This window comes from Tinamus guttatus, unplaced genomic scaffold (genome assembly GCF_059628265.1).
Source record: "Tinamus guttatus ecotype Peru unplaced genomic scaffold, ASM5962826v1 Tinamus_guttatus_pri_ptg000123l, whole genome shotgun sequence".
Taxonomy (NCBI): domain Eukaryota; kingdom Metazoa; phylum Chordata; class Aves; order Tinamiformes; family Tinamidae; genus Tinamus; species Tinamus guttatus.
Window position 1 is genome coordinate 940,562 of NW_028288657.1, and position 14,994 is coordinate 955,555.

Here is a 14,994-nt window from a genome sequence, read left to right on the forward strand (position 1 = left end):
GAGCGGGGACGGGGCGCGGCTGCATGATTCTCATCGTGATTTCTTTGCACTTTACATGTTTTGTGCCATTATAAATTTGCATTATGTATTTATAATTTAAAGATACCTAGGGGAGGGGCGAGAGGTGTTTTTTTGTTCGTTTATTTTGGGTTTTTTTTTTCTGAGTACTGGAATAAACAGTGAGCATATCTGGTATATGTCATTATTTATTGTTTAAATTACATTTTTAAAGCTCAGTGTGTTCATATAAAGGTTATTTGAAACATATCATAGTAATAAGAAAGATGCAAGTTATTTTCTTTGCTTATTTTTATAATTAAAGATGCATAACATAATGAGGCCTATGTTGGATTTTCTTCTGCAATGAAATAAAATGTCAGATTTAAGGTTTTTCTGGTGTGTGACTCTTTGATGGAGCGCGGCTGGCCCCGGTCCCCCGGCCAGGGAGTCGCTCTGCGCTCGCCCGCGTCCCCTCGCGCTGCGCCGGGCGCTGGGGACCGCGTCCCACCGGGAGCCTGGAGGGAACAGGGCACTCGTGGAGCCCCACGGAGGTGCCAGGTGCAAGTTACGGGCAGCAAAATTAAGGTGGGACCTGCAGGGATCAGTGCAGGGCAGCGGCCACGGCGGGCGCCACGCGGCACCCACGCAGCGCTCTGAGCAGGGTGGATGCAGCTCCGCGGATGCAGCTCTGCAAATGCAGCTCTGTGGATGCAGCTCCATGGATGCAGCTCTGCAAACGCAGCTCTGTGGGTGCAGGACACATGTCCTGCAGGATGCAGATGGGACACGGGCTGCAGGACACAGCTGGGGACACGGGATACGGGATGGGCCAGGGGCTGCGGGACACGAGTGGGAATGCGGGATGGGACAGGGGCTGTAGGACACGGCTGGGGATGCAGGATGGGCCAGGGGCTGCAGGGCATGGATGGGAATGCGGGATGCGGGATGGGCCAGGGGCTGCGGGACACGAATGGGAATGTGGGATGCGGGATGGGCCAGGGGCTGCGGGACACGAATGGGAATGCGGAATGGGACAGGGGCTGTAGGGCATGGATGGGAATGCGGGATGCGGGATGGGCCAGGGGCTGCGGGACACGAATGGGAATGCGGGATGCGGGATGGGCCGGGGCTGCGGGACAGGGCCAGGCACGGCCCGTGGGCTCCGGCGCTGCGGGCGGCGCCGCGGGCGGCTCCCACGGGATCTCCAATCAGGCCCCGGAGGTTTGGCCGCCGGCCGTATAAACGCGGCGCCCGCGGGCGCGTGGCCAGCACCGCCGGAGCAGGAGCGGGAGCAGGGGCAGGAGCAGGATGAGCGGCGGCCATGGGGCGCAGCCCCCCGGCAGCCGCCCCCCGCGGGGCCCGCACGGCCTCTCCCGGCCCCTCACGTCCTTCCTCATCCAGGACATCCTGCGGGACGGAGCCGAGCGGCAGGAGCCAGGCGAGAGCCGGGGCCGGGGGCAGCCGGGGGCGGCCGGGGGGCCCGAGGGGCGCCCGGCTCCGGGCTGCAGCCCGCGGCCCGCGGCGGCGTCGCCGCCCCGCACAGGTAGGAGCCGGGATGCGCATGGAAGCGGCTCCGGACGCAGCCCCGCGTGTCCCTTGCGACGCTTTGACCCCCCCGCCCCGGGGACGCCGGCCCCACCGGGTGCTCCCCAGCGCCCTCCGCGTCCCCTGCAATCCCACCTGCGATCCATGAGCCTTTCCAGCCCCCAGCTGCCCTGGTCACTAACGTTGCGGCAGAACCAACGTGCCGCAAGGAATTGGCACTGGGAAGCACCTGCTCGGCCGGTGCCTCCCGGGGACCCAAGGCCCAAGCGGAGACCGGCCGGACCCCGTGTTCACCCTGGCCGGGGATGTGCAAGGGCGCCGCGCAGGCAGCCCTGGTGGAGGCAGTGCTGGGATTGCAGCGTCCTGGCATGGCCGGGACCCAGCCCATTGAGTCACAGCTTAAGGAAAGACCCTAAGAAAGGGCCAAGGAAGAGCCCTGGGGCTGCTCCCCAGCAAGGCGCGCGATGCACAGCGGGGGGCCAGGGCACAAATAACCTGCCCCAAGGGGCTCAACAGCCGCAGGGGGCACGAGTGCCATGTGGGCAGGAGAGGGGATTCACCCTTAGCACTGCCGCCTGGGCTGCTCCAAGGCTGGAAAGGGGATTTCAGGGTGTCCGGGCCGTCCTGCGGGCACACGGGACGATCCCGCGGGAGCAGCCGGGGCGACTCCCGAGGGTCTCCCGCTCTTGGCCCGCAGGCGCCGCGGCCGATTCCCCGGTGCGCGGTGGCGCCGTCCCGCTGGCAGCGCCGCGGCGGCCGCCCCGTCGTGCACGCGCCGCCTTCTCGCACGGCCAGGTCGTGGAGCTGGAGCGCGCGTTCAGCCGCCAGCGGTACCTGTCGGCGCCCGAGCGGGCCCGCCTGGCGCGGCACCTGCAGCTCACCGAGACCCAGGTGAAGATCTGGTTCCAGAACCGCCGCTACAAGACCAAGCGGAAGGAGCTGGCGGCCGAGCTGCGGCGCCTGGCCAAGCCGCCCGGCCCCGCGGCCCGCGCGCCCGCCGAGCCCGCGCGCCCCGGCCTCCGCGCGCCCGGCCTCTACTGCCTGCGCGCATGGAGCCCCCCGGCCTGGTAGCGCCGCGCGCGGAGGAGCCGCGTTGGGCGCGCGGAGGCGCCCGGGGAGCCGTTGCACATCCCCGCGGCGGCGGCGCGGGACAATACGCGGTGACAGACGGGCTCGGCGCATCCGGGTGCCGCCGCGGCCCGGCCGGGGGCACGGTGCCAAGCCGGGAACAAGCGCTCCTTGTGCCCGCGCTCCGGGCAGATAAGGGTTCCCGCGGCTCCCCCGCGCGGGGCGCGCGGCGCCGCTCGCCAAGGGCGCAAACGCACCCGGGGCGCCCGTGGGCCCCGGGGCCGTCACACGGGCCCCTGGAGACGCTTCTGCTGCAGCCACTTTTGGTTTTTGCCTTTTCCTGCCCTGCCACGAGGGTTTGCAGCTAATGCAACACCCCACGGCTGCCCCCGCGCCAACCCGCGCCCCTGGCGCTGCCGCTGCAAGGTTGGGCCCACGCTCCGGCCGCTGGTTTTGTACATAGTTTTGATACTGTTTTACCGAGCGCATCGGCCCTTGCAATAAAACTTGTAGCGGCGCCTGTAAGAGCTGGAGCTGTGGGTCTGTGATTGTGCTGTGACCAGCAATGAACAGCATTTCGGGTGGGAAATGGCCATTTTCTGTCCTTTCTGGGGCAAAAGGGGATGCGAGGAGCAGCATCCCAGAGCTCGGCAGGGCCGCGCGGGAGCAGAACTGCTGAACGTGTCACTCTGTGAAGAGCAGCGGGTGCCAAACAGGGCTCAGGACCCCGAAACGCCCGTGCGGGGCAGCCGGACCTGACCCTGCGCCCAGGGCCTCGTCCCTCCGCGGGGCGGGAGGCCCCGTGCGGCTCCTGCCTTGGAGCAGAGACAATATTTGAGGAGGGCCCGGGGCGTGGGGCGCCGCGCGAGGCGGCGAGCAAACAGCCGCATCCTGGATCAACCAACGGCCGGAGCGGCGCCTGCGCGGGGACACCCGGCGCTCGCGGCCACAGGGGGCCTTTCCGCAGCGCAAATGGCTCTTTGGGGACGGCAGGAGCTCCGGGTCCCCGGCAGGGTGGACGGAGCCGCCCCCGGGCTCCTAAATCCAGGAGGTTGCAGCAGGGCTGTGTGATCCTGGCACCTTTGCTGGGGGAAAAGGAAGGAAAGGGTTAAAAGAATTCCCAATCCGAAGGGCAGTGCTGGAGGGGGCTCAGATACAGAAGTCCCTTAGGATAGACTTGGGAAAGATGAAACTTTGGCTGAAAAACAACTCGGGAATTCTTTCCTGAGCTCGGGAACACGCGGCAGGGCAGAGGCTGCTGCCCGGAGGCTTCTGTGGGGCAGGAGGCTCCGCTGAACAGGCAGCCCTGCACACTGGGATGGGGATGGGAACACATTGGGGATGGGAATGCGCAGGGGATGGGGACGGGAACACATCGGGGATGGGGACAGGAACGCACTGGGAACGGGAACGGGCCAAGGATGGGGACGGGAACACACTGGGGATAGGGACAGGAACACACCGGGATGGGGACGGGAATCCCCTGGGGATGGGGACAGGGGCAGGAACACACCGGGGATGGGGACAGGAACGCACTGGGGACGGGAACGGGCCAAGGATGGGGACGGGAACACACCGGGATGGGGACAGGAACACATCGGGGATGGGGATAGGGACGGGAACACACCGGGGATGGGGACGGGAACGCACTGGGAACGGGAACGGGCCAAGGATGGGGACGGGAACACATCGGGATGGGGACAGGAACACACTGGGGATGGGGACAGGGGCCGGAACGCACCGGGATGGCGACAGGAACGTGCTGCTCCGGCTGCAGCAGGATCCGGCCGAGCTCCGGGGCTGCGGAGGAGCCACCTCGCGGCCGCGCGCCCGGAGGGAGCTCAGGGCACCGGGACGGGGCCCAGTGACACCGCGCGGGACCGGCGAGACCCCCTCCCCGGGGAACGTGGAGCCGGGAGCCCCGGGAATCCCCCGGCCGGGAGGGCGGCTGCGACGCGCAGGGACGACGCTAGAAGGCACCAGGGCTCCGGAGCCGGCGGCTCCGGCGGGATGCGACGGCCGAAGGCACCTGCCCCCCGCCGCGTCCCGTCCCAGGCTGCCGGCCAGGAAACCACACACACCCCTGAGGAGAAACCTCGGAATTCTTTTATTTCCTCCAGCTCCAGTGGTGCAACTGTAGCAGCATTTCACAAACACCCCGCGCTGTTCAACAAGCGGTTCAGAAAACACAGCGAACCCCAGGAAAGGCAGGCAGAGCCCCAGCGCGGACAGCACGACCCAGACAGGCCGCTCCGCGCGCTCCTTCCATGCACCGGGATGGGATAAATCCCAGGCTTGGGCACAGCTGAGGTTCCAGAGACGGGGCCACAAGGAGAGCAGGTTAAAACAGGGCAGAGCCGGGCCAGGGGCTCCCGCTTCCAGCCCAGGAAAGCCTGGGTGCCCCTTCCCGGCCACGCTCCCTGTTCCCAGGGAGCAGCAGTGGGAATGGGGAGCTCCACTCAAGCCATAAGCACAGGGGTGCCTCCAGTTTCCAAAGTCCACGGGAAAGGACGTCCCGGTGCAGGACGAGCGCTGCACGTGGGACTAAGGCCACACAGCAAGAGGCTCCTCCGAGCCGAGCAACAACAAGGCATCAAGAAGCCGATCGGGAGCAGGATCTCGGGATCGGGATCTCGGGATAACAGCAGCAAAGGGCATTTTCCATAAGGCACCTGCCGCTCCGCCCTCGGAGGGCTCCCCCGTAGCCGCTCCGAGCGAGGGGACAAAGCGCCCGGATTAGCTTAAGTTCCAGGGAGAATGAGGATTTGCCAGGCCCCTGGAACCCTCGGATTTGTCACTCATGGGCCCCCGCCAGGCGAGCGGCAGCGGGGGACGTTTTGGTCCAGGCTGCAGCATTTGGCTCCGCTCCCGCGTGCGCGATGGCCCCAGCGAGACCCTGGGCCAAGCAGGGCCCGAGCGGAGCCTTCGTTAAGAGCATGAATAAATTAAGAGAGGATGAAGCCTACGCAGCTATCACACACCATAGAAACGTACCTTTAAAAGTGTCTGCAAAAAATACTAGTCTGTAAAACCTACATTAAGAGTTTCCTTGGAAAAAAAAAAAAAAAAAAGTGGAGTTGATGGAGTTCCCTCATTTTCACCCTAAAGTGACCAGGTGTTTTGGATGCTCCACTTGATCCCCTGCCTTCCCAGATCAAGTGGTGCCCCTGCTCCTTCTCTTCTCAAGGGCTTTCCAAGTACCTCGACATCCATGCGAGAAACCAGGCCACTGTACAGGGTACAAATGCTGTGTCGTTGAAGCCAATCTGGCTATAAAAATAAATGCTCTTGTGCCTTCTTTATATATTGTGGAAGAATTTAGCCCTTTTCCAACAGCTCAGCATCTAGCTGAAATAGTATTAAAAAAAAAAAGGTCTATAATAGAAAAATAAAGGATAAACATTATCCATCTATTTTTGTATAAAAGTTCTGTGATGGGATATTTTGCTTCTTTGCTGTAAAGATAAAGAAAAAAAAAGAAAAAAAAAATCAACCTAGGCTGCATAACCTAGGCCTTCTGGTGAGGAAGTAAACTACACTTCAGAGGAAAATACCAGCTAGCAATTTCACTTCTCCAAAATAAAGTTATTAAATATATATTATTATGAGTCTTTATAAGCTATGTCATTGTTTAGGCACCAAGGGCAGCACGTGGCCGGGGACCACTCGAGCCCTCCTTCCCTGGAGGGGCCGGATCCGGCTGCGGAGCCGGCGTGATTCCCAGCGGAGCCGCGAGCGACGCGGGGCCCTTCAGAAGGACGCGCGTTTCTCCAGCGTGTGCTTTGTGAGGAAGTACTTGAAGAACTCGTACACGGACCACGCGATGGCCGTCGAGGGCATCTGGTAGATGACGCGCGCCTGCACCCCCTTGAAGTAGCCGGGGATGCCCCCGAGCTGGTAGACGGTCCTGAAGGCGTTGGCCATGCCCGAGAGGTGCCCGCGGACGCGCGCCGAGCTCAGCGCCCCGTCCTCCTGCGTGTTGAGCAGCGTCTTGCACACGTCGAGCGGGGTGGTGGCGGCGGCGGCCACGGCGCCCGCCACGGCGCCGGACACGATGTGCGAGCGCGGGCGGTACTCGCGGTGCGGGTTGATCTGCTCCTGCATGAACTCGTAGGTGATGAAGTGGATGGCCTGGAAGGGCACGTTCATGGTGAGCTGCGTGGTGTAGCTGCGGTAGAAGGCCCCGAGCCCCTCCGTCTTCTGCACCGTCCTCACGCACGCCAGGACCGACTTGTAGGGGGAGTTGAACATCTGCATCCGCTGCTTCACCACTGCTCCGGAGAGGCCAGCGCCGGTGCCGGGGAGAGAAGAGCGCGTTGGTTAGGGCACCCCTCGCCACCGCACGCCGAGCCTTGCCCCAAGCCACCGCGGAAACCTGGCACCCGCACGGGCTCCCTCGAGCAAACTGGGCATTTGAAGGGGTTTTTAAACAAGGGAGCGCTTTCCCTTCCAAAAAAGCCTGCGTTGGGCCCAGCCCTGGAGCACGACGCAGCTCCGCAGCCGGGCCGGCTGCCCCGCGCTCGGGAGGCGCTTCGCGGTGCGCCCGCTGCGCCGTGCTCCTCCTGCGACGCAGCCGCGTTACCTTCAGCCGGGTTCATGACCGCGTCGTGCAGCAGCGTGGCCACGCTCCCCGCTACACCTGCAAGACAAGAGCAGCCCTCACCGCGGGGCGTCCCGGTACCGGCGCTGACCCGCTCCGACGCGAGCGCCCCGGCCAACCGGCGAGGCCGAGCGCTGCCTGGCTGCGTCCGTAATGACGCATTTTTATCCATTGACTCAGGCTGTTCTGGCGCTAATTGCCCGGGTTCGGCAGCGAGCCCGAGCCGCCCCGCAGCCCCACCTCGGCCTTTGATGTAGCTGCAGCGCTGGGCCCACACGACCGCGGGTCGCTGCTCTCGTTGCTGCAGCCCTTTCCCGCTGGCGCTGAAAGCCTGTAGCTGCTTGAAAGGCCAACACGAACAGTGCGTCACCGGGAAAGAGCGGCGAGCAAGAACGGCACCGAGCCCTTGGCTTGGGTCGGGCAAAGTCACTGCAAACTGCTCCGGACACATCACGGGCCGGGAGCTGTCTTGGGCACAGCACGCTTTATAACAGCGCTGGAGAGCTGCTGCGGCGACAACACGTAAAAGAAAAGCCGCCTGCTCGGTGGGAGCCAAATGGTCAAGAAAAGCAAGCTCCTTCTCCAAGAAAGAGCCAGCACAAGAGTCGGGACCTGACCGTGCTCTGGCACAGGGCCATCCTGGGTTAGAGCATCCCCACCCCGATGCGACTGTGCCCCCAAAAGCCACCCCAGCACCCACGGGCTGGCGCTGGGGGCAGCTGGCCCCATCGTGGAAGGGAAAAGCGCGCTCGAAGCAAACCCACACTTGAGCAGAAGCCGCCCCAGGGTCCCTCCGCGTGGCAGAAGGGATGCTGCTGCCACTGCGGCCACGGGCTCGGGCACGAGCACGACGCCCAGCAGAGCGGCGGGATGCGGGGAGCTGCGGGATACGGAGCGGCGGGATGCGGGGAGCTGTGGGATACGGAGCGGCGGGATGCGGGGAGCTGCGGGATACGGAGCGGCGGGATGCGGGGAGACGCGGGATACGGAGCGGCGGGATGCGGGGAGACGCGGGATGCGGCGAGACACGGGATGCGGCGGGATGCGGGGAGCTGTGGGATACGGAGCGGCGGGATGCGGGGAGCTGTGGGATGCGGCGAGCTGCGGGATGCGGAGCGGCGGGATGCGGGGAGCTGCGGGATGCGGGGAGCTGCGGGATGCGGGGAGCTGCGGGATGCGGGGAGCTGCGGGATGCGGGGAGCTGCGGGATGCGGGGAGCTGTGGGATGCGGCAGGACGCAGGGAGATGCGGGATGCGGAGCCGCGGGATGCGGGGAGCTGCGGGATGCAGAGTGGCGGGATGCGGGGAGCTGTGGGATGCAGCGGGATGCAGGGAGCGATGGGATGCAGAGCCGCGGGATGCGGGGAGCGGCGGCCGGGCCCGCGGCCGTACCTGGCGTCCCCCCGCGCTCCTGCGCGTCGCGCTCCGCGCGGGGCTGGAAGCGGTGCCTGCGGCGGGTCTTCGGGAGCGCAGCGCAGCCAGGGAGGCCGGGCTAAGCGTGAAGCAAGCAAGGGAGAGGCTGCTAACGGCAAGCTGCGTGTGCGCAAAGAAAGAGTACCGTTGGCCAAGTGGCTGTTCCCTCCGTGCTGGATAGTGTCACTTAGAGTCTTTTTCATCTTCTCGTAGCAGGCAAAGTACATTGCGTGGGCAGGGCCGGCGCCCAGCATGGTGACGTTGATCCCGCGTAACGGCCTCCAGAAACCCTCCGTCAGGACCATTTTCTTGAGGGCTTCGTACACGCTCCGGTACTGGGCCTTGGGGTCTGGCTGCAGGCTCTGCATCCTCGTCTGCAACAGAGCACAGGGAGAGCGGCCGCGGTTACGGGGCACGAGGGAGCCCGAGCCTCACGCGAGCCGCCCGCTGGATGCCCGGGATCCTGCCAAGATCCTCTGGGGATACCTGCAGGATTAAGTCCACGCTCTATTGCAACACCAAAGCAGGACGAGCTTGCTCGGGGAAGCGCAACCTCTGGCCCTGTTCGTGCACGGGAAGCGGGGAACGGAGCTAAGAGCCGTTCCAAGGAGCACGCGAGGAGATGCAGGTCGGGGCTCAGCCGGCCCTTGCTGCAAGCCTCGCTCCCTGCCCCGGCTTGTTCCCACCGCGGCCGCTCCGCCGCCTCCGACGCTCGAGTGCTTGAGCGGCGAGATTCCTAGAAGGGGGAGCGCGGGAAGCGGCTTCCCGCGGAGCCGGCACCTGCCGGGAGCATCGTCCTGGGCCAGCGGAGGGGCAGGGAGGGCTGGCACGGAGGCAGCAGCGACTCCGCTCCCGTCCTCGGAGCGGCGGCACCGGCTCCTCCGCGCGGGAGGCGGGTGCAGCCGAGTAACCGGCAGCGAGGGAGGAACCGGCAGCCGCGGAGCTCCCGGCCCCCCGCGGCAATAAAACGCTCGGGGCTGGCGCCTGGAGCGTGCCGAGCTCCTGGAAGCGGAACCGCTCCGCGGAGCGGCCGCGCTGGCACCGAGTGCCCAGCCTGAACCCAGGACTTTAACCCGGTGCAATAAAAGCAGCTACTGGAGTGAAGCAGGACACAAAACGTTATCGCGCTTGCAGCACGGCTCCTGAAACAGGAGGGGAATTGCCCTTGCTAAGTCACCACGACTCAGCACCTGGCTCAACGCGAGCTCCGGACCCACCGCTCCGCAGCTCCTGGCACAGCTCCTGACTCACGTTTCCCGGGAATGTCCCACCACCCGAGCACAAGGGCCACCGGCCGCTCCACCTGCCCACGGAAACACGGCAGGGAAGCCGGGACGGAGAGCGCCGCGGGCTCCAAGGCCACTTTCCCTCTGTGCCAGGGAGCTCAGATTAGAAACAGGGCGTTCGTCTGCCCGGAGCGAAGCTTCCTGTTTCGGAGCGCGCCGCAGCCACCGGCGGCGCTGGAAATAGAGCCCAAAGCCGGGAAGAGCCGCGCGGAGCCCGGCGGGATGCGCTTCGAGGCAGCCTCGGAGCGGGCTCCGTGCTCGCAGCCGGCACGCGGGAGGGTTCCCCTCCCCGCACGCGTCTCCGCATCCCGAGGCGGGAGCTGCTGCGGGATGGACGCGGAGCGGAGCACGGGACGCCCCGCGCAGGGGACACCGGCAAAGCCCCTGCGCAGCCGCCCGCGCTAGGGGCCGGGACGCCCGCGCGGTGCAGCGGGGCGCGCTGACCGCGGGCTCCCCGCGCCTGCGCACGGCCGTGCCGGAGCGGGAGCAGCCACGGGAGCAGCGCGGAGCGGAGCCCGCTGGACACGGCAGTGCCACCGTGCACAGCGCGGCAGCACCGGGACGCACGCGCTGTGCCCATAAAGCTCGAACGGGCGCCGCTCCTCGAGGGAATGCCGGGATGAGCGGAGAGCCAGGCAGCTCCTGGGCACCCTGGGCAGGTCCTGGACACCCTGGGCAGCTCCTGGACGCCCCGCAGGCGGATCCGCCGCTCCGAGGCATGGAGCAATCCCCCAACCCGCTGCGTTTTCGGTTTCTCTTTGGGAGGAAACGACTCTCTGGAGCAAAACGGGTTTCCACTTAGCAGCCCGGAATGCCGCTTCCCGGCGGGAATGCCACCTGCCGACGGCTCGGTCCGGGGAGCAGCGGGGCGCGTTGCTCCCGCACACGATCCCTAGCGGCACCGCGTCCCGTCCCGGTGCAGCACCGGGCACCGGCGGTTTTCCAGGCGGGACGTGGACCCGCTCGGAGCCGCACGGGGCCGGGGCAGCGGCGGCACCGGGCGCCGCTTTCGCTTTCTGCCTCCCTGCCCATTTCCCCGCGGGAAAGGCCCCGCCGTCCGGGCACCCGCCCCGCTGCAACCGGGCACGGGGCGGGGGAACCCGCGGGCGCCGCATCCGGAGCGGCCCGAGGGGGCGGCAGCCGGTGCCCCGCGCGCTCCCGCCGCGCACCTTGACCGAGTCCACCGGGTACATGACCGTGTGCTCCATGATGCCCGCCACGGCGCCGGCCGCCATGTGCGTGCGCAGCGACGCGCCGCTCGGCAGGCTCTCGTAGTCCTCAGCCTCCGCGGGCGGCCCCGGCGCGGCGGCGGCGGCGGCGGGCGGGGGGGGGCCGGGCCCCGGCGGCGCCGCCGCGCTGCCCCCGACTGCGCAGCTCAGCTCCATGCGCGGCGGCGGCGGCGGCGGCGGCGGCGGCGGCGGCGGCGGCGGCGGCGGCGGCGGCGGCGGCGGCGGCGGCGGCGGCGGCGGCGGCGGGAGGGGGCGGGGCGTTGGGGGCCGGTGCGCGCGGAGCCGGCGCCGCTTTAAAGCCGCGCCCCCGGCCCCGCCCCGCGCCGCGCGCCGCAGCCAATGGGGAGGCGCCGCCGCCGCCCGCCGCGCGCCGGTTGGCCCCCGCCGCCGCCGCCGGGGCGGGGGGCGCGCGCGCGCTGACGTCGCAGGAGCGCGGGGCGGCGGCGGATTGGCAGCGCCCTCGGCCAATGGCGGGCGGCGCGGAGGGGGAGCGGGCGCCCCATTGGCTGCCGCGCGGCCGGCGGGCGGGCGCGGGCTGGGGGCGCGGGAACGCGCGCGCGGCAGGGGGGAGTCGCGGCGCGCGCCCCCGCGCCCGTTCGCGCCCCTTGTGCCCGTTCTCGGTGCCCTGGCCGGGGCAGCCACGGGCCCTGGGCACCCACCGCGGGGCCGGGGAGCCCCCCGTGCCCGCGCAGGGCGCCCGTGCGCGCGGCCAGGCCGGTGCCAGCGGGTACTCCCGGGCACGCGAGTGCGTGACCCCGGCGCGAGCAGCCAGCGGCTCGGAGGAGAGCGTTGCGCAAGGGTCTGCGCGGGGTGAGGCGAGTGCACGGCCCTGTGCCAGGGCACAGCCCTCGTGTGCGTCCCTGTGCCAGGGCACAGCCCTGGCGCGTGTCCCTTGTGCAAAGGTGCAGCACTCGTGCGTGTCCCCTGTGCCAGGGCACAGTCCTCGTGCCTGTCCCTTGTGCAAAGGTGCAGCACTCGTGTGTGTCCCCTGTGCAAAGGTGCAGCCCTTGTGCCTGTCCCTTGTGCGAGGGTGCAGCCCTCATGCCTGTCCCTTGTGCAAGAGTGCAGCACTCGTGTGTGTCCCTTGTGCGAGAGTGCAGCACTTGTGCGTGTCCCTTGTGCAAAGGTGCCCCCCTTGTGCCTGTCCCTTGTGCGAGGGTGCAGCACTCGTGTGTGTCCCTTGCGCAAGGACGCAGCACTCATGCGTGTCCCTTGTGCAAAGGTGCAGCCCTCGTGTGTGTCCCTTGTGCAAAGGTGCAGCCCTCGTGCGTGTCCCTGTGCCAGGGCACGGCCCTCGTGCATTGTGTGCTCCCCGTGCAAGCTCCCCGTGCGCCCCGGGGCCGGCTCTTGCAGGGTGCCCCGGCACCCGTCCGTCCTTCCTGGAGAGCCCTGCTCGCTCCGCGCGGCCTGGGAGCAGAGCCCGGAAAGGAGGGTTTTGCCCGGAGCCGCGGCTGCCGGGCAGCCCTTGCGCAATGCGCGGCGCTGGCATCTGCTCCCCGCGGTGCCGGCGCCCACATCGGCAGCCTGCATGCACCGGAGCGCGGCTGCCGGGAAGCACCGCGGGAATGGGCCGCTTCCCGGCCGCGCTCCAGGGAGCTCACCCGCATTTCCACTCCGGAGCGAGTCCACAGGAGCCATCGCTCCCCGTGGCAGGACGAGGGCAAAGCGCTGCCTCCGCCCGGGGCTTCCCGTGCTCCCACTTGCTGGAATGGCTCCCAGCTCCCTCTCGGGCTGCGCTCGGAGGGAGGCCGCTCGGTTACGCGCCGGTGCAGCGCGGAGGGCCGCAGCCTGCGCCCGCGCTGCCAAACGAGCGGGTGAACCAGCGCGGCGGGTCGGGGCCCACGAGCGCTCACCCAGCGCGAACACAACCCACATTGGAGGGAGAGGGCAGAAACAGGCTCTATTGCTGAATATTGGGGCTGTGCAGCGAGGTGCCCCTCTCCCGTTGCCAGGGCAGGCCCCCCGATTAGGCGGCTCTGCCCCTTATCGCGGCGGGAGGCGCAGGACGCGCCGGCTGCGCGGCCCGATAAGGCGGGAGGGCCCGCGTGGAGGCCGCACCTTGCGCGCGCCGCGGGGACGCCGCGTTATCGGCAGCGTCCAGGGCGCTCCTCCTCCCCATCGCGCGCCCACAGGGTCCCCGCGGGCTGAGCAGCACCTGCTTGCGGGGTGGTTTTATCCTCGCCCTCGCGCCGCCGTTATCTGCGGCCGCGGCGCGGGGAGCGCCCGGCCTATCGCAGCGGATCGGGGAGGGAAAGCGGGGCAGGCCCCGAAACTGCGGAGCCACCGGCCCTGCAGGAGCGCCGCGCGCGGAGCAGCGCCCGCGTTGTTATCTCCTGCGTTCCCAGCACGTTGTTAATTATCCCTGTTGCTGTGGGAAGCAGGGCATCGCAGCCGTGCGTTACGTGCAGACAGAGCACGGCGAGGACCCGTCCCCGGGACATCGCATGGGCTCCCGTTACCCCTCACTGTTACAGCACCGAACACGGCAGAAACGGCGAGCTGGTTTTGCTCGGTCTCTGGGAGGGACTGCCCCATTTTTTCAAATCGTTCCCCATTTTTATGCCCGAGACACCCCGATGCACTGGCTGGATCCCCCGGGCAGCACGTGGATCCCTCCTGCGTTTGGGCACGGGGTGATTCCGACCCCGAAAGAGCCAAAACCTGAGCACGGCCCCGGCACCACCAGCCTCCGTGTGAGCGGCGGGCGCGAGGAGCTTGGCCTGTGGGTTTTATTTCACCCTGTATTTTTCTCACCTGATCTGACCTAATTGCTCCAGCGGCTCCAGGGATTAGCGCGGCAGGGAGAGGCGGCGCGCGGGGCGGGTGACAGGGCCGCCTCCTGCACCGCTGCCCGGCCGGGCGCTGCTGCAACTCGCCTTTCTGGTTTGCAGCCCCGGGGAGGAACCGGCCGCTCGGGCTCGCGCTGCCCAGTGCAGCGCACGAGTGGAGAAAACCAGCGGGATTTACCCCGGAGCGAGCACGCCAGGCTGCGGGGACGCCTGCCCGGCCTGGAAACGGGGTGTTTTAATGCAAAAAGTGCGAGAAGCTGCAGCAAACCCGGCCGGGAGGGCCCTCCGTCCGTCGGCCCCGGCTGCTCGGGAGGCTCCGTGTCCGTGCAGATAGTGCAGACAGGGACACAGCACATGGTACCGCTGCTCCCGGTGCAGCTCCGTGCAGGACATTCCCGCGTGGAGCGGGATCGGGCGCCCGGCTCCGGCTGCCCTGCATGCCGAACACCGGGAACGCAGCCGGCGGCGGAGCCTTCCCTCCCACGCTGATAGCGCTGCAAGGGGGGATATTCACACCAAGGAGGAGCTGCTCTGTCGCGGCCTGGAAATCCTGGAAACACTGGGCACATCCCTCTTGGGCCTGGGCTTTATCCGAGCTCTCTGCCTCCGCATCCCCTTCCGTATTTTTAGCACCTAACACAGCCTGTGATAGCAGCTCAGGAGGTTCCCAGCAGCACCGCTAAAGCAGGGAAAACACCAGGCTCACAATTCCCAATTCCCACCCTGGGGCCTCCCGTTTCCCTTGAAAACCAGGAGGGGTCTAATAGCTCCCGTCCCTGGAGATCCTGCCATTACCCCCATGTAATTTTCCACCCATTCAGCGCCCGCTCCCTTGCCCAGGGCCGCGCGGGGATGGAAACCCTCATGCCGGACGCGGCAACAGGGACATGGACAACTTGGTGTGGAGCGGGATGGAAGGAAGGGGCAGCACACGGAGAAAAGCAAAGCCCCAGTGTGGAGTTTCCAGCTGGGACACCCAAAACGCAGCAGCCCCGTGCAAGGAGGTGCAGAACGGGACGGTTCACGTCTCGTTTTGTAACCGGCACTGAAAGGTCGCGGCGGAA

General features: G+C 67.2%; 2 protein-coding genes across 2 annotated transcripts; one reads left to right on the forward strand and one right to left on the reverse strand.

The window, feature by feature from the left end:
• The first annotated feature begins 1,308 nt into the window (after positions 1–1,308).
• NKX3-1 (NK3 homeobox 1) lies at positions 1,309–2,809 on the forward strand. The gene is made up of 3 exons (XM_088521494.1): positions 1,309–1,543; positions 2,243–2,516; positions 2,806–2,809. The coding sequence occupies exons 1-3, from the start codon at positions 1,309–1,311 to the stop codon at positions 2,807–2,809; spliced, it is 513 nt and encodes a 170-aa protein (XP_088377620.1).
• Positions 2,810–6,356: 3,547 nt separating this feature from the next.
• SLC25A37 (solute carrier family 25 member 37) lies at positions 6,357–11,297 on the reverse strand. The gene is made up of 4 exons (XM_088521402.1): positions 11,082–11,297; positions 8,772–9,000; positions 7,196–7,252; positions 6,357–6,884 (listed from the first exon to the last, which is right to left on the reverse strand). The coding sequence occupies exons 1-4, from the start codon at positions 11,295–11,297 to the stop codon at positions 6,364–6,366; spliced, it is 1,023 nt and encodes a 340-aa protein (XP_088377528.1). The 3' UTR covers positions 6,357–6,363.
• Positions 11,298–14,994: the final 3,697 nt, after the last annotated feature.

What these genes read in the sequence shown, in the direction of transcription:
- NKX3-1 (XM_088521494.1), top strand. Translation starts at nt 1,309, where the DNA reads ATGAGCGGCGGCCATGGGGCGCAGCCCCCCGGCAGCCGCCCCCCGCGG. An exon ending in GGCGTCGCCGCCCCGCACAG is followed by an intron (nt 1,544 to 2,242) that starts GTAGGAGCCGGG and finishes CTTGGCCCGCAG; the next exon opens with GCGCCGCGGCCGATTCCCCG.
- SLC25A37 (XM_088521402.1), bottom strand. Translation starts at nt 11,297, where the DNA reads ATGGAGCTGAGCTGCGCAGTCGGGGGCAGCGCGGCGGCGCCGCCGGGG. An exon ending in ACCCGGTGGACTCGGTCAAG is followed by an intron (nt 9,001 to 11,081) that starts GTGCGCGGCGGG and finishes GCTCTGTTGCAG; the next exon opens with ACGAGGATGCAGAGCCTGCA. An exon ending in GAACAGCCACTTGGCCAACG is followed by an intron (nt 7,253 to 8,771) that starts GTACTCTTTCTT and finishes CTTGTCTTGCAG; the next exon opens with GTGTAGCGGGGAGCGTGGCC.